The 18,134-nt window shown below is 43.0% G+C and overlaps 1 protein-coding gene across 1 annotated transcript in view; it reads right to left on the bottom strand.

The window, feature by feature from the left end:
• Nucleotides 1-18,134, bottom strand: part of TPO (thyroid peroxidase) — a 127,097-nt gene that overhangs the window by 20,463 nt on the left and 88,500 nt on the right. The window contains exons 12-15 of the mRNA XM_049784653.1: nucleotides 17,274-17,482; nucleotides 15,163-15,333; nucleotides 8,283-8,414; nucleotides 2,624-2,723 (exon numbers count right to left, since the gene is read on the bottom strand). Coding sequence (XP_049640610.1) covers nucleotides 2,624-2,723; nucleotides 8,283-8,414; nucleotides 15,163-15,333; nucleotides 17,274-17,482 — 612 coding nt within the window. The remainder of the gene's footprint in view (nucleotides 1-2,623; nucleotides 2,724-8,282; nucleotides 8,415-15,162; nucleotides 15,334-17,273; nucleotides 17,483-18,134) is intronic.

Here is an 18,134-nt window from a genome sequence, read left to right as displayed (position 1 = left end):
TGGAAAAGTCTTGTCTAACCTGAACATAACAAACTAAACATGGACAAAAGCCACAGTGGTTTCTCAGGGATGCACAACCATACTTCACAAGCTATCCAGAGCAACATAAGCACATTCTTTCCTGGTTCTGGAGCAGAAGTCTGAGACCCAGGGTTGTAAGCTGCTTCCTCCCAGGAACTCGCTTGCTTCCAGGAGAGAGAATCTGTTTCAAGTGATTTCTCAGCTTTGGATGATTGTAGGGAATCATTGAGAATATTCTTGGCTGCCATCACCCAGCTCCACCTGTACAGTTTCCTTGGGTGTGTGTCTTCTTCAGAATTTCACATTGGGCGGTGGTGGTGGTGGAGACTAAAGCAATAGTAAGGTTTGGGATTTGCCTTGAAAGTGGCAGACCCTGGTTAGATCCCTGGCATCCTGTGTGGTCACCTGAGCCCATTAGAATAATTCCTGAGTACAGAGTCAAGAGTAAATCCTGAGCACAGCTAGATATAACTAAAACCTAAAAAAAAAAAGTTCACTTTTTTTTTAATTTTTGTGTTTGTTTTGGGCCACATCCAGCAATGCTCGGGCTTGGTTTACTCCAGGCTCTGCACCAGGAATCACTCCTGGTGAGAGTGTGAGACCATATGGAAGGCCTGGGCCTCAAGAGTTTCACCTTTTTATGAGAATATGAGTTATACAGAATTATAACTCATCCTCTTGACCTAATCCTAATTAAAAATACTCTCAAAGATCCTATTTTCAAGTAAATTCACATTCTGAGATCCTGGGGTTAAGAAGTTAAATACACAAATTGTGCATGCAAGTGTGTATATATGTATGTCTGTGTGTCTCTGTGTGTGTAGCAGGGAATACATACATAGTAAGTGAGTGTCTACCTCATAGGACCCATAGAAAGAGTAGATGAGACATGTCAATACTTCACTTGGAATCTGACATTTGCCTTCCAGGCCAATACTACCAATCTTCTATTCAAAAACACTCATCACAGTCCTATCTGAGCCTCATTGACTTGTGAGAAGTCATGACATCTAGAAAGTGTGACACTGAGGGCCCATAAACTCTGCTTATCTTAACAAGGTATCTAAGAAAGAAGTCTGTAGGAGAGAAGTTGGTCTTAGAAATCAAGGAGGTAGGCCCTGTTGCATCAGTGTTTCCACAGGTAAGACAGAGGTCACAGATTCTGGGAATTTGCATTTCAGCTTCTCAAAAAGAAAACAGGTGGTTGCAGATGATTTCAAATGAACCCTCTGGAGCCAGAGTGATTACAGTTGATTTCAAATGAGACCCCTGGACTCACTAGGAAGGTCTCTGGCCTTTACAATTCAGGGTCATGATGTCTCAAAAATCTAATTCTGTTGGCATACAGAGACAGGGAGAAATATTTCTCTCAAGACAAGAAGCAGGCATTTCTGAATGTGTCCACAAATGCCCAGAAACAAGGAAGGTGCAGAATGTTAATTGCACTTTTAGGAAAAAGAGGGCCCAGGACAAGCGACCCAAAGCTTAGGTAAATCCTGCAGCCAAACACAGACTGAAGGAGAGATACCCTGGCCTGAATTTTCTGTGGGTGTCAGTGGGAGTGGAGTAGGTTCTGAGGATATTTGGGTAAAATAATGACATCTGCAATTTTTGAACGATTTTTCTTTATGCTTTCTATTTAAATGAAAGTGTATATCGAGTATGAAGCAGCAATAAACTGGATTCCTTTATTTTGTTTGGTGGTTACATCCTGGTGGTACTCAGAGGACCAGGTACTGAACCTGAGCCTATGAATTATGCATTGCTTATACTTTAGCTCTTTTAACTAATAGATATGGATTATTTGGGGGAAGATGGGCTAGGGTCCCACCTAGTGGTGTTTAGAGCTTTACCTAGCTCTGTGTGTTTAGGGATCACTTTTGGCAATGATTGCATGACCATATACAGTAGTAGGATTCCAGCCTGGTTTGACCATGTACAAGGCAAGCACCTTAACCCCTGCACTTTATCTCTGGCCCTGGAGTTGTATTCTTAAGATCTATGCATTACAAAGCATCAGTTAGGAGAGGTAGTGACCAGTTTAAGAGGTGATGTACACACACACACACACACACACACACACACACACACACCCCTCTGATACCTTCCTACCCTGGCAAAGCCCTCACAGGTCAGAAATGTTCAGATGTGAACTCTAAAAGTCTCCCATTGGTGCCATTTTTATCTTAAAAGTTCAGCTTCAATATCCCTCTTTTACTGGTCATCTGCCCTTGAGGGACAGATATGACTAAAGAATAAGGTTTTTATCTGCAAAGAGCTTTTTTGCTTGGAGGAACCTTTACAAGAATCTTTACTCCTAACAAGAGAGTATTTCAATACAATCATTTAATGTTACTGAGAATCCAATATTGCTGAATCTTTATTCACAGTTGTCTGACACCCCCTGAAGTGTATGGATGATCATTCTACTTCCATTATTTAAAACATAATAAAAGGCTCAAAATATCTAAAGTTTTATATAAAATAGCTCAGGAAATGGATGGCTTTGGGATACTAATCATCTATATTGACTCAGAGAAATAAAGCCTAGCCCCAAAGAGAAGAAACAGCTTTGTGTCCAGAACCAGCCAAAGAGACTTACCAATTGCAGATAATTGTCCAGGTGAGAGCTGCCAGGCTGCATACCAGCAAGGCCCCCAGTACTATAGAGACCAGGGATGCCTTTGGAAGTTTCCTGGAGTCTGAAGCAAGAATGAATGAAGCTGTTTCATGAGTCTACGACAAAGTGTGTTAGCAATAGTCAAGTTTCCCCACACACCCAATTAGGGTCAGGCTACCGTCCTTGGGACTTCAGTATATGATCCTCTCAGGTCGTTGATTTGTCCTATGGGTGCAGACAAACCCTGAGCCAGGGGTGAGTAGACGGGAATTCTGAGGAAGATGAAAGACAACTTTGACGATGAGTTACATTTGTTCTAGCCCAGGAGCAGCAGCTGGATCTTCCTGCATGAACAGAAACTTTCTATCCACCCCCAACACACACATGGGAAAGCCTATATGAGCCCCAATGAAGAATTCCTGGGGCCCCAGAAAGACTCTTACAGAGCTGAACTAACTACAAAGTGGCTGTGGCCAGTAAATATGGGGATTAAGGGGAAAGAGAGAGAGAGCGAGAGAGAGAGAGAGAGAGAGAGCTAGAGAGAGAGAGCGAGAGAGAGAGCGAGAGAGAGAGAGAGCTAGAGAGAGAGAGCTAGAGAGAGAGAGAGAGCTAGAGAGAGAGAGAGAGAGAGAGAGAGAGGGAAAGAGAGAGAGAGAGGGCCAGAACCTATGCCTTGGCATGGCTTTCTACAGAAGGCAGGTGAACTACCTAGGGGAACCAAGGAACAGGGCATAGCAGTTTATTCTGAAGTAAAAATTCATGTTGTAAAGAAGCTGAGAAGAAAGAGGGTGGTGTTTTAGAGCCAGGGATCTGTATCTGGGGGTGTGAAATAAGGACGTACCCTACCAGGTATCATCCTAGGAACCTGCAATTTCTAAGTCTTGGGAAGTTCTCAGGGATTTTCTCAATTCAGACCCATTTCTGAGTCTAAAGTCTGGAGTAACTGGGTAATAGGTCCTGTCTCCATTCGATACTGAACTCCCACGATGTAAATGCTGGGGGAAAGGTGCCTTCTGAGGTTGGTGAGGCTGTAAGCTGTGTACCTCTGCTTTTCTGTGTAGACACTTGGTCCCTATAAACTTAACACTGGTGCCTATTTGAGGTTGGCTGGATTCTCCCTCCCAGCTTATATCAGGAAACCACTTAAGGATACCCTAAGTGTATAGCCATCTCTTGAGATGGTCTTATGGGCCAGGACTTGAAGACACAGACCAAGAGAGTCAAGGTCTGCAAAGACAGCTCTGCATTTGGTTTCTGTCTTGAGGTGAATATGTCTGAAAAGAGAACTACCACCTATCCATCTATGAATGGTTTACTCTGGCCTTTAAGTCTCATCTAGCTAGCTCTGACAGAGGGTTTACAGAGCTGACTGTGGAGCTCACAGAGCTATTTTGGGGGTACTGGGCTCACAGAGACAGTTGGGGGCAAAATGCACTTGGGACTAGCAACTTCAGACTTTTATTCAACTCTGTATCCCCATGTCCATGATCCCTGTTGTTTCTTGCTGATCACCTCCAGTCTCAAGAATACTGCCATTCAGTTCACCCTGCTCCCTGATCACAGCCTGCAGACTACTGACCATCTGTCACCTCTATGGTTCTCCTTGCCTTTGGGAAGAGCTGCAGAACTGCCCACTATAGGCTAAGTTGTGTCCCCAAATTCCTGCTTACAGCACCACCTAGGAGCTGGTGACATCCAGTGTTTATCTCATCTTACATAGACATTTGTTCCCTATCCAATACCCTAACCCACATCTCTCATGGCTGTTTGGCATCTTAGGACACCCAACTAGCTGGGTCCCTCTGCAAGACTCCTGCTAGGGATTCGACTGCAGTTTGTCTCATTTGGTCCAGGTCATGTGCTGAAGATGAGCAGGAAGGTAGAGTCTGTGACCCCATGGTTTTGGGGCTCTCTCAGGAAGGGGCCAAGAACCAGAGCCCTCTCTGTACCCAGGTGAGCCCTCTGCCTTCACTAGGAAAGGTGAGAAGCTAATGGCAGCCCTGAAGCTTTTGACCAATGAGATTGCAGTAGATGATGTCTGAAACTCTTGCGGAGAGCTGAGTCACTGGTAACAGTCAGGACCAACACAAATTGTTGGTTTAGCCAGATCCTAATTCACTCTTGAGTAGTTGTAATATAAGAGAATGGATGAATAAATCCTATTTCCTTGTCTCAAATATTTCTCTAAAATGAATCTAATCTACTCTCCCTGCCTTTGTGTTTCATGGGTTTCTTCCTAAGTGACTCCAGAGAGTCTTCAGTCTGGATTCTCCTTCCTTTCTGCTCCTCAGGACCATCTGAGATTTCAAGTAGAAGCCACATCATAGGGCCATAGTGCTTGGTGCTGGGGAAATGCGCTCCAGAGTTTAGAGAGCAAAACACTAGGCCCAGGAACTTCAGCAATGACCAGACTTGGAGACAAGACTCTTTAGTGTGAATTAAGTTAAAGGGTGATAGCCCAGGTCATCTACTTGCCTGTTGTGAAAAAGCTCAGGAAGATCACACTGTACTCTAGAACCACAAAGTACTAAATCTCTGCCCCCAGATGGAGAGTTCTGAACAGAGTCAGAGCTGGTTACCTCAACATTAAAAATAGAGCAGACCAAGCTGCTTGAATCCACTGTGCACCAGTGTGTTTCCGGCAGGTTTCCCCAGCTTGTTCCTAACTAACCCTCATCTCCTTCCCTGTCACTTGAGTGGATAGAAGTGAAATTGACATTTTTGTGCATGACCTGAAATTAATGGTTGTATAGAAAATTGCACTGAATTCATTGTCTTTCCCCGCCAGAAAAATGTACCAGGAAAGAAAGCGTAATTATTACCTTGATTACAAAGGGACTCTGCTCTCCCATTATTATCTACTGTCTCACTAAATGAAGCCCACACATTTATGTCCTGGACCCCCCACTATTAAGGTTAGCTTCTTCCGGAAAGTGGTTGGATAAAGGTGAGGGAGAGAGAGGTCCCTCACAGTCACCCCAGGTGAGCAGGCTGCTTGCCCTAGAGGAGCAAATGCTGAGCCTGGAGAGAGGAGAGGTAGAAATGTTCCTTACTCCCTACCTGCCTCAACCCCTCACCTCCCAGAGCTTTGCTGAGAGGAAAAATATTATAGAAAATGCAGAAATGGGACTGTTGTGACAACAAATTAGAATGTTATCCAGCAAGTCCTCCAGGAGTCACCCCAGGGTGTTCAGAATCAGCTTTTGAGAGGTTACAGCAATCAATGCAGAAAACAGCCCAGAATCCAGTTCTAGTACAAGGCCTGGGGCACCCCTTGGCAGTCAGCCAATTTGCATTTGAATGGTTATTTCAGACATTTTATTTAAAATTGTGAATACAAAGGCTGGCTGCTTTCTGCCTTTATCTGTGATTCCAGTCTAGTTGTAATTAGAGAAAGAGGAAAGGTGAAAAAATGTGGTCAATTTGCAAGTACAGAAACAAAGGGGATGGTAAAAATTAGGGGTTTTCACTGGCCAGCATCTTGGGACTCAAGGGCCTCTGGACCAGAGAAGTAACCAGAAAACTGACCTGGCCTTCCCAAACAGAGGGACTGGCGGAATATACATGGACATGCAGGGAGCAGAATCTCTTAGGTAGGGGCTACAGAGTTGGAGAGCTGCCAGCTCAGCAATCTTAGCTCAGATGCCTGGTGGGGTCTGGGTTACTAAGAAAAAATGGAGAGGGCTGAAGATCTCTACCTTCCCCACTTCCTTCCTCCCTCTCTCTGCACCTCTGCCTGCTGGCTTCTACATCTGTGAAGTGCTACTCTGGGACAGGACTGTATGACAGCTGTCAACAGTCGGCCCCTGGCTTCAGAGGTCAGGCACTGGCTTCCCTCCCAGGATTGTCCCCTTCTGCCAGCTGTGCTTCCTAGGAATATTCAACCCTCCTTTCCAGAAGACAGCTGGTCCTTGAAGAATGTAGGTTCAGTCATTGTACCCTGATCTGTTGACAAGAAAGAAGAAATCCTGGCTGCCTTTCATAAAACTATGTCATTCAAGGACCTGCTTTTATTACATGTCACTCTGCTTAAATTCAGTTTCGAAGAACTCATAGACCCGTTTCACTGAAAACTCAATGAGGACATTCAGTCTTCCTCAACTGGCTCTTTCTTTAAGGCATTGATAGCAGGTCTGACTGTGCAGGCTCACTTACACATGTAAATGCACATGTATGACACATGCACATCCAAGGTAGGTTTTTCCAAGCCTGCACAGGTCCTTTGCTCCTACATTCATCAATTCTCAAGGTGGATCTAGATATTGCCATGCTCTGGCCTCATGCTCTGCTGTCACCTACCTTTCATTCTGAATATTCCACTACTGCCTCATGCCTGCTGCCAGGTCTGCATATTCTCTTTGAAATGTAGAATTGATCTTTCTTCATCCCTTCATCCTACTCTGCCAACTCTAAAATATTTAATGTTTTCTTGCTATTAGAAGAGTGATTAAAAACAACAAAAAAAAGTTAGATTCCCATAGAGCTAACTGGGGCTACTTGACTACTGCCCAGTTATCCTGTAACATACTCTATATAGCAGTGTGGTTATTGATCTCCATTTCTCTGGGACCCCACTAGCCACAGGGTCTTTGATCTGCCATGCCTTTGTCTTTGTCCACCTTGCTAAGCTCAGTTTAGGTCTAATCTCCTAAAGGATTTGTACCCTTCTGAGGTAGGTCAAGCTCCACTGAACACACCTGATGGCATTGATTTCTACAAGTGTTTAGGCTTATGTTGAGCCTTACTCTTTACCTCTAAGTCTTACTCCTTACTATGAGTCCATAAAGATGGACACTTTAGCTCTTAACCTTACTATTGCCTTCCCAGCATGACTAAAGCATCATACATGGAAATCTTGGTAAAGTTTTCTAGAGAATCTCTGTAAGGCACTTTAGAGTGAGGGGTCTAAAGAGATAAGGCCATCTTGGATTAAACATTGCTATGATTCTGGGGCCCTTTCCTCCACTCTGCTCCATATTGGGACTGCCAAGCCCTGATATGGGGAAAATCCTGCTAAGAATACAATTAAGTAGTTTTATCTAGAATTTCCCCATTCTTGACTGCAGGCCAAGTTGATATCTTAGTGTTTTTTCTTCCATTGACCCTTGCTCTGCCCAGAGCTATAAATCCCCAGCTGTCCAGGCTTGATTTGGAGTTGAGCTCAATTCAATCTAGAGGTAGTACAAACAATCTACTGTAGTAGTACAAACAAAATCTGTCTTTGTCATTTGACAAGTCTCAGTGTGTCATTTTTCTTTTAAGGAAACTCGAAGCCAGGTAAGGAATCCTAGATCTGGTGTATGACCTTGTACAAGTTGTTTTTAACTTCTCAGTTCTGTATATACTGCTTGCCTCATAGAGCTAATGCAAGAACAATGAAACCAGCTCCTATTTGGAAAGTGCACAGGTCCTTTTGAGTCATTAGAGCCAGTTTGGTGTCTTTCTGGACAATCTAAATCAAGGTACAATTGAGGGGGGTCTCCTGCTCCTGCTCTAGTGTTACTGAACGGCTGTCACCCAGTAGATCTGTGATGTACAGGACATCACTCACCACAGTACAACTGCTAATGATAATTCTTCAACCATGCATCACCTACCTCACCCTTTCCCTCCAATCAGGATGCTCAGAAGAATGGCTCACCTACACAGGTTCTTCCATCTTCTCCCAGGATGTAGGGGTCTGTGCACATACACAGGAAGCTGCCCTTGGTGTTCTTGCACCAGGCTGATGAATGGCAGGGGGCATCAACCCTTCGGTCACACTCGTTAATGTCTGTAAGACAACAGAAGGTGAAGGTTGTGGGAAGGGCACACAATCTCCTTTGTCTGGGATGGAGAGAAGGAAAGTTGCTCAGAGTTTGTGAAAGGACCTCTAGACCCTTTAAAGGAGGCTCCTCATGCAACTTCCTCTGGCTCCCAGTATGTTGATGGTATCCACCTGTTGACAATCAGTTTGATGGGTGGTGTTCTCTGCCCATGGTGAAAAGGCTGCTTTTCCTGCTTCTACCAGAGCTGCTTTCTTGACCCTGAGACTCAATTGTTAAGTCAGTTAAGCTCTGGGCTGGACTGGTATCATGGCAAGTCACCCCAAATCTTGATGTGGATTGGGAGCTTCCTGTCGGAAACAAGTATATTTCTCCCTGGGCAGTCCAATATACAGGACAGGATGAGACTCACTCAGACATTCCCAGGTTATCATTTCTGATGAGCAGGCCTGACCTGGGTCTTGCTTCTACCCACCCCAGAAAACACTAGCGAGGTGTGTCCTTGCTTCAGATCCCACGGCAGAGCTTTGGCATTGTTGAGCAGCATAAACAAGGTCCTTGAGTCATTGAATCATTAAGGAACTTGATGGTCTCTTCTGCCAAAAATCCATAATCCATTACTAGATTTACTGGGTTCCTGCCTCCAAATAACTTGCTATGTAACGTTTTCTTCTAATAATGATTCTTTTCTAGCAAGGGTAGGAAATAGGTGGTAGAATATCAAGTGAAAAGACAGGATATGTTTCTAATAACATGCATGAATACATATATATTGTTAAATGCTATAGATGGACCTTCTATTAACTATTACTTTGTGCCAGAGAATAAGATAAAAGTGAAGTTAGTTTGTGCTGTGACCATGCCAGCCTCTGCTTTCACTCTGAACCCGAATTCTGGTGCCAGCAAGTAACTGGGCAAGGGTGAAGGGAACAGTGAATGAGGGACTTGTTATGTGGATGTATTTTATTCTCATACCTAGGTCATTTGAACACTGCAATTCTCGGGTCTCTGTGTACTGAGAATGCTGTAACTCAAGTAGAGATGTCAGCAGGGGACTTTGTCTCTGCTCCTGCTACATATGGGGTGAAGAGTACAAGCGGTGCTGGGCCAATTTCTGATTTCAAGATGCAAGAGGGACTATTCTCACATACAAAATGAACATAATTAGTTCAATTAAAACTGAACCATAGATAATGTATGGAAAAATCCAGAGATTTTTCTACTTTTTTTCCAGCTGTTCTTTCCCTATAGAATGGCTGATTAGTGAAGTCACATATGACAGTCACAACACCAAATCCTAAGAAGGCATCTCAAGGTTGAGAGTTAGTCTCTGGTTCCAAGCAGGAGAGAGAATTAGTTGCTTGGATTTGCCTTTCTATTGTAAAATTATTAGCAAACATTTCATCCTTGTTAATTTGTCAAGGCCTTTGGACATGCAGTATCATTTTCTGCAACTGAAACTGTCTGTGAAGCAAGGACAGAAAATGCAATGTGTCTTGAGTATGCATACAACTTCTTCTAGGAGGGGCCCTGGCAGCAAGAAAATCTAAGCCACTGTCCTGAAGTTGACAAACTGTAGGGTGTGTGGTAGGTGGAAGAAGAGAAAGAGGAGGAAGAGATGATATAAATGTGGGGTCTGGAGGCCAGAGATATAGCATGGAGGTAAAGCATTTGGCTTGCATGCGGAAGGACCGTGGTTCGAATCCCAGCAACTCATATGGTCCCCCGAGCCTGCCAGGGGCGATTTCTGAGAGTAACCCCTGAGCACTGCTGGGTGTGACCCCAAAAAACAAACAAAATAATGTGGGGTCTGGCTTCAAGATCCTACTCAGTGGCACTCTGGACCGTTGCAGTGCCAGTCCTTCTGTATAGTTCCTGCTCTTCTCTGTACATTTTTCCATAAGCTCTGAGCTCAGAGTGTTCTGTGCAAGTCCTCACAGTGTCCCTCTTACAAAGCACCCAGTCTGTGTGGTTCAGAACCCCACAGATGTCAATTCTGCAGGTGGCTTGCAGGTGGCCTTTCATCACCTCCAGTTTCTGGTGGTGCTGGTGACTATGTGTCCTTGAACTTGGACCTGCTTCTCTGGGTCCTTAGAGGACCCATCTTCCTCAGAAGCTGCTTACTTTTTTGCCAGAACCCCCATCACCTGGATCTAGCCCATTTATAAACCTTATCTCACCCTTTCCTCCTTCCTAATAAGGTCATGGGCTGATGTGGGAGGAATTCAGACTTCTTGTGTCTGAGGGCAGACAGTCCCTCCAATGCATTACACCTGAGGTCTATCTCTTCGTATATGAAACCTAAGTGCCAAAAACTCACTTATTCTAACCTCCCTACTAGAGGAGTGACTCAGAGTGTATGACAGTTCACACCTGCGGTAATAACACGTCTAATAAAGTAAAGACAGAAACAGTCTAGGCCTACAGGGGCCCTAGATTTTTTGATCAATTTGCATAAAAGCCAAGGCCTTGCTTACCTGGCCAGATTGCTTGTTCTCTGGGAAGACTGCAGATTGCATTCCCAGACCCCCCTGCCACTCACCCCCAAACATCTGCACAGATGCAGCATGCCCTGAGCACATTTGTGCTGATTGCGAATCTTATTCCTCTGAACAGACACAGAAGCATTCATTTGCATTCATCTATTACATAATCTCTTGACAATAACTGGAGCAAGAAGTCGCAGATACACAGCTTTTTATCCATTTTGAATTCACATACAACTTTGAAGTCCTCAAAAGGCACTCATTACAATTCATTCACTATCCCCCCCCACCCCAACTTTAGATATTTCTGTGGATGGGTTTGACTGGATAAGTAGGATTTGTGTAAAAAGGAGAAGAGTGAATCTCTCTTGATTGTGTATATTAAATATCCAGTTAAGCTTGCAAGCTTTGCTTTCTGCAGACACTGTCTTGTGGATTAGATATTTCTTTAGGGATTTGCTTATATTCACACTGTATTAGTAAAGAATCAGGAATTCCCTCTTTGCTAAATTTAAGAGTCTTCCCTGCCCCACCCTCCTATGGAAACTTCTAGTGTAAGTTATGGATGGGGTGGAAGTAATTGTTGACATAAATGAATAAAAACATGGCGTTTTCTTCACTGAGTCTTTTGTAATTAATACTTAAGGCAATGTTCTTTAAGGGTTAGTAAGATGGTTCAGAGTTCAGTGCTTTGCATACAATCAAAGATCAAGTTTGTACCCTAGTACTATATGACCCTGAGAGAACAGCAATGTGTTCTAGAAACCATTGAGCAACACTGAGGTGTCCCTGGATTTTAAATTACACCTTATTTTACCTAAAACAAGGAGCATCCTGGTTTCTTTGTATGTTTGTTTTCAAATTGGATTTACCCCCAAATAGGTTGTCATACTTAAAAAGTTGGGTGGGCCTGGCACAGGACAGCCTGAGTTATTGTTCTTATTGACCCTCTCAGGGGAGTTCTCTGTACTCATTAAATGCAGTTCTGGCATGCACTGTGTTGGGTATATGAGGTAGAAGATTGTCAGACTATACATGTTTCACCATTAGCCTGGTTTGGACTATTTGATGTGTGATCCTGATTCAGACTAGTTCACCTGGGGTTGGAGATATGGCTCGAGGAATGATTTTATACCTGGTGGTCTTTAAGCCTGCAGAGACTGGTCAGCTTTGCATCCTGGGACTCTACCACTGAGTCTCCTGGTCCAATTGATCCAGTAGCTCTGATTTCTTCAGGAAAACTGCTTGAAAGGCTCCTCCTCCGAAATATAGTCTTTATATTAATACAATCCAAAGAAAAAGTGTGGGCTTAACTCTTTAAAAGTTTTACTTTTATAAAGCTATTATTCTTTGTCATATTGTATGAGGCCAAGGGAACCAGAAGTAATAACTTGATCAAGTCATAAAGTCTTCATGAAAATATTTATAAATGCATTAAAAGTGACTAAATTTTACCACTTTTGAAAAGTCTATTTAGGTTCTCACTATGCCATTCCCCCTCACTTGCATTTTCACTTAGTGGTGTGGTTTAACTTAATGGACAGTATTCTAAGTCGATGGACATACTGTTAATTTGAACAGATAATGAGTCCCAGTGTGAGTGTATCAAAATCTCGACCACCTGCTTTTGATTTACTGTGTCAATCGCACTAGGTTTCTGCTGCATTCTCTGTGGTGTGCATTTAGCTAATGTAAATTAACAAGCAATGCAGTAGACCTTATTACTATCTTCATTTTACCTTTGACAGCACAGACACACAGTGAAGCTCTCAGTTGGGGGACACAGAGGAAAAACTACTGATATGGCCCAGGCAAGAGATCAGAAAAGCAGTAGGCAGGTCGAATGTAGAGAGAAAAGCAGATTCATGGTTGGCTGGGTCCCACAAGTTGTATGACACTGATCACCCACTTGCCAGAAATTCAGATTCTGACTCAGGGATTCTAGAGAGCTTGGGGTGTTCATTTCTACAGGGTTCTGGTTCTCTGCTGCTGTTCAGTAACCATGCTTAGAGGCTGAGATTGTGGCCTGGGTAAAATGGTCCTAGCCCAAGAACCCCAGTCTGGTCTAAAAAGTGAGCAGAGTCACTATTAGTTACTACTTGTAGGTAGGAGCTAGGTAGATACTGATTTTGATTGTCCAGAAGAAGCAGAAAAACATCCCAAATGGTAGAAGTTATATGAGCTGGAAGTCTTAGAGCCATGGAGGGCTCCTGGAATGGGTGTATGAGGACAAGTCATCACAGATAGAGTTCACCATTACTTGCCTGTTTCTGACCTTTTGCTTTTCCTTGATTTGAATTTGAGGTAATAAACAAATGTATTTATTATCTTAAACAAACAGTCAAAATAATAATCAAAATCAATATTTGAAGTGATCAGGGAGTTAGGTAAAAGATCAAGCAGTACACAAGTGATCTGAGTGTCTTATGAGATTAGAGTCCACACGAAACAATTCGGTATACATGTCCCATCTTCATTGTTGGTCATGCCAAACGTATAGATCAGTGGTTTTGCTCATTTTTATACCTGGAAACCATTACCAGTCTGCAGCTGGCAGTTGAAAACCATGGATTTAGGTAAAGTGGGCAGTTAAGATTTGCAGAGGTCCTATACTAGAAAAATTTTGGATTTTGAAATTTTGGCTGTTGGAGGAGGTGCTGTATTTTATTCTCAGGAATCATAAGAAGAACACTAACAGTAATAGTACATGAATATGCCCTGCTTCACAGAGAAGTGGGGCCCTCTGACAAGAGTGAGCACGTGATGGGGCTCTGAGAAGCAACTTTCCCTCTTCTCTCAGGGCACCATATATTACCGCTGTGTTACTTCTCCACATACCTCAGGACTAAGCTTAAAAAGATTGGGGGGTATGCCCACTCTGCCTTCCCTGCCTCGAGTTCTGTAGGTGCAAAGTTGAGAATGTGTGATACTGTGTTTAGCAGTTTAATCACAGAATTTCCAGTTCAGACCATTTTTTAGGAACAAAATAATTATTTCTACCTCCCAACTTTTGATTTGTTTCTAGTCAGTTCCAAGAGCCTTTAGCCATTTTCAAGTTATTCCTGAGACATAACTCTTCAACCACCTTTAGATTTTTCCTCTTCTTTCCTTGCTCATTTTGTAGGTACCAATCTGTACTTATTGGAGACAATGGCCCGTAATCAGACAGCAACCCCCAAGATTGAGTCCTAGGAGATCTCTAATGCTCACAGACACTTGGTCTTTTTATTATTTAATTATTTAGGGCCACACTAGAAATGTTTTCATTTTTCCCAATTGAAACTATAAAAAGTGGGGAAAAAAATTGATGCACCATTGTTTCCGGTTTGCAAACTAGACAAGATCCTGCATGAATTCATTTCTCTTCTAAAGGCTTCATCACTGCAGCTCATGGCAAGCAGCCCACACACAGTTAATGCTTGATTTTAATCTCTTTCTATGAGCAAGGACTTGGTGTAGGCAATTGGGCCTGCTTTTCAGGTAATTACTGGGGATGCTGACTCAACCTTCTACCATTCCATAGTGAAAACACTCACATCTCAGCTCTCCAAATCCCTACATAGAGATGTGCAACTTTGAGTTTGCTATGGGGCAATTCTGAATGGGTCAGACCCCTCAGATCTTTTAACAATAGATTTACCAATCATAGGGGATCTGAGCAGAGCACAGAGGTTCACTCTATTTCTCAGAACAGCCTTCCTAGAAGCCTCGACTCTCCCCTTTACTTCTTTGGCACTATGCCTTTGAATACTATTGAAAACTCTTGAAAGATACAAGTTCAAATAGTGCTTCCTACAGGGTAGCTAAGCCTTCCTGTATGGTTTTCCACTTCTGCTCTCCTGCTCCTGCCTATATATCCACATTTCAGCAAAGTGAAAATATAAATGAGGTCTAGAGGCATGAAGTAAGGTGAAGAAAGGGCCCTAAAAAATGATTTTCTGTCAGGGTGGGTCTATCCCTATCCTAGTAATGAAGATATTTTCAGTTATTTCACTGAAGAAATAAACTTGAGAAGTTACTTACTTTAATCTCTTTTAATTCACTAACTTTCTTTCTTTTTCCACATCTATGGCCATCTGTATGGCATATGGGGATGCAACTACTCTGATGCTTCCTGGTCCAGAAAGATTTCAACAAGGCAAACCACGGGGACTAATGTCTATCTCTAACAAAACTATAAATTGATAAGTGTGCCGAGATTCAGCTTTCCATAGCTGACTTTTCATTCTTGGTAAAGTGATTCTACATTCATGACTGTGAAATGACTGACCTTTGCACATGGGGGCCTGGGGATCCCATCCTCTGAAGGTACAAGTAATTTGCTCTTGTCCTTGAAGCTCAAATCCATGACGACAGGAATAGACTGCCACCCGTCTTCCAAATTCCTCACAGATCATGTAGTCTCCGTCATTTACGTTAGGTGGGAGGCCACATGGGTCATCTGCAGAGTTGCAATATTACATTACACTTTGTCAACACCCTTGCTTCTGCTTTTATGGGCCTCTTAAGATTACCTCTCCTGTACATTCTCCATCAAGACCTCCACAAAGCTGGTTCTCCTGCATTGCACAATTTCCTCTTAAAATAAATCTTCTGTCTACTTCTTCTCTGGTACAAAGAGCTATTCTATGAAATCTCCTGAGAATCTAATGCATTTGCTTCTAATGTTGTTCTTAGTTTCTCTTAAATCCTCTACAATCTGGCTCTGGCTCCCTGCTCCAATACAACGGCTTGCATTCACATCAACAGCTCTAAGTTGGGGAATGCAGGACAAAATTTACAGAGAAGTTCTTCCTTAATTTCCAAACTTGTCCCTAATTTCCACTCTTCTATACCCACTGTCTTCTGCTCACTTCTTTGTTCATGTCCAGAGGTGCTGGTTCAGTGAACAAATCCTCAACAGAAGACTTGTCTGGAGTCTCACAGAACCTGACTTCTGTGACTCTGGAGAGCTCTCTGGGGATGATCAACCCACATGAAATCATGAGAAAAAAAAAGCACATGTTCCACCCACTAGGCTAGATCCTTCTTGGATTCTGGCAGCTTGTTCCCATGTTCTGGTCCCAGATGTCCTTCATCTCTTTCTTAATGGCTGCTTCTCTAGGGAGTGACTCTGCTCACCATTTGACTGTCAGCAGAATGTCTCTAGAATTATACTCCACACGTACATGCACCTGCCACATTCTCATTTCAGTGAGAGTGGAGCTTAGCATGGTTGAAATGGTAATTTTTCTTCTTCCTCCTTCCTTTTTTTCTCCTCTTTCTCCTCCTCCTCACCTTTGTGGACCTCCCTATGGAGCCATGAATTTCCAGTTGACTCGTGTCCTGAGTGTGCATGGTACTCTCCCATCACTCCATGGAACCTACCTGGCCTGTCCCAGAAACAGCCAGCCCCTCCACTTGCCTTCTGTGTTCCCCACTGAAACTGTATATTGCTATTTAGTTTTTGTACATCTTATCATCTTGGATATGAGGGTGAAGAGTTGTGTTTGTGTATGTGTGTTTATGTGTGTTCATTATTTTCCTATCTATGTCTCTCAAGAACCTAGACCTGAGCACAGAGTAAATATACAACTGAGATAAAAGGTCCAGATAGGGTTCAAGGATGCATAGCAACAAGCTGGCAGCTACATACAACATGAGGGCCAGTGGTCATGCTGTATGGAGGGAAGATTTAAGACAGATAGTTGAACCACTGACATATATGCCTAGAACCAACACTGAAGTCTAACATATCAACACTGATTTTCCCCCTGCTATTTATTAGAGAACCACTGTGACAGATTTTTTTAGGAAACCTGAAATTTGTTTGATAGAACAAAGTCTTAAGCAACATTTAGGTATTTGCTAGTCTCTGTATCTCCTAGAAACCAGGATTTCTGTAGCAAAGTGTTAGCAAAGTGTCTATTGTCTATGGATAATGTGATCTCTTCTTATTAATCACTTGCCAGTCTCTCATCTAGGGGCAGCCAGCAATCCAGTGTATGTGGTTGTCTTGACCTGGTGGCTGCTACCAGATTCAATGATAAAGCACAGTGGGGAAATGCATGGGATAAATTCCAACTGGGGCGTCCAGTATCCACTGATGTAAGGAGAATGGCAGCATCCTTACATGAATAGTCTATATGATCAGGAGAGCCCTTCAGGGGAGCCTGAGCCTCAGGGAGAAAGGACCCTAGACTGGGTCTTTATGATAATTCTAGGAAGACTGGCTTTCATCAGATCACTCTTCCTCATGTGAGGAGGTCATGCTTTTGAACATCAGGTACCATCTGGATGTTATTTTCTCTACCTCTAATTAGCGAGAGTAGCTTCTGTGCAGGGCTATGCTTTCTGGAATGAACACTGGCCCATATGTAATTTTAAAGCAAATCTAGGTACCTGGAGGAATGACCTCCCTCCACAGCTCCAAGTCCAGGCTGGGGATATTCTCACAAGACTCAAAATCCAGGGGGAATCTTCCAGTTAGAAAGGCGTCCATGGGCACTTGATTGAGGCCTGTGTTGTCACAGATGACCCGAGAGAGAGAATGCCTTTCCAGCTGTTGCCTCTGCATTTCAGTAAACACATCCTCATTTTCCCACCAAAACCTACAAAGCAAAGTGGGCAGAGCAGGGGTAGAGGCTTGCTTGGTGACTTCTGCCTGCAAGCACAAAGCATCATCTTTCCTACAGTCTTGGGTCTATGCTTGTGGCTTGAGAAAGAGAGGGGGACAAAAGGATCAATTCACACTGTTTTCACTGGTAGTGCCACTTGCTTTACAGACCTGGATTTCTAGACCCGAAGAACTGTGTTGAATACAAGAATAATGGGGCTGGGGATAGCTCCAAGTGTTCAATTCCAGGCCCCACCTCACATTCCCCAGGGCTATATATATATATATATATATATATATATATATATATATATATATATATATATATATTTGTTTGCAATATAGTATATATACTATATTTCATATATATATATATATATATACTATATTTCAACCAAATGTGTGGCACCACCACAGTCATGTATGTGAAAACTCACAATCAGTATGTGTGAGCACTACACCCAAGTGTGTGAGATACCTCAAGTTTGTTTGATACTTCAGGCAACTATGTGAGAACTAACAGCCATGTGAGAACTCACAACCAAATATGTAAGAGCACCATGACCAGGTGTGTGAGAGAAACACAATTAAGTGTGTGAGAGAACCACAACCAAGTGTGTGAAATTCTACAATGAAATGTGTGAGAG

This window comes from Suncus etruscus, chromosome 12 (genome assembly GCF_024139225.1).
Source record: "Suncus etruscus isolate mSunEtr1 chromosome 12, mSunEtr1.pri.cur, whole genome shotgun sequence".
NCBI lineage: Eukaryota > Metazoa > Chordata > Mammalia > Eulipotyphla > Soricidae > Suncus > Suncus etruscus.
The sequence above is the reverse complement of the archived record's forward strand: the minus strand, read 5'-3'. Positions and strand labels throughout refer to the sequence as shown.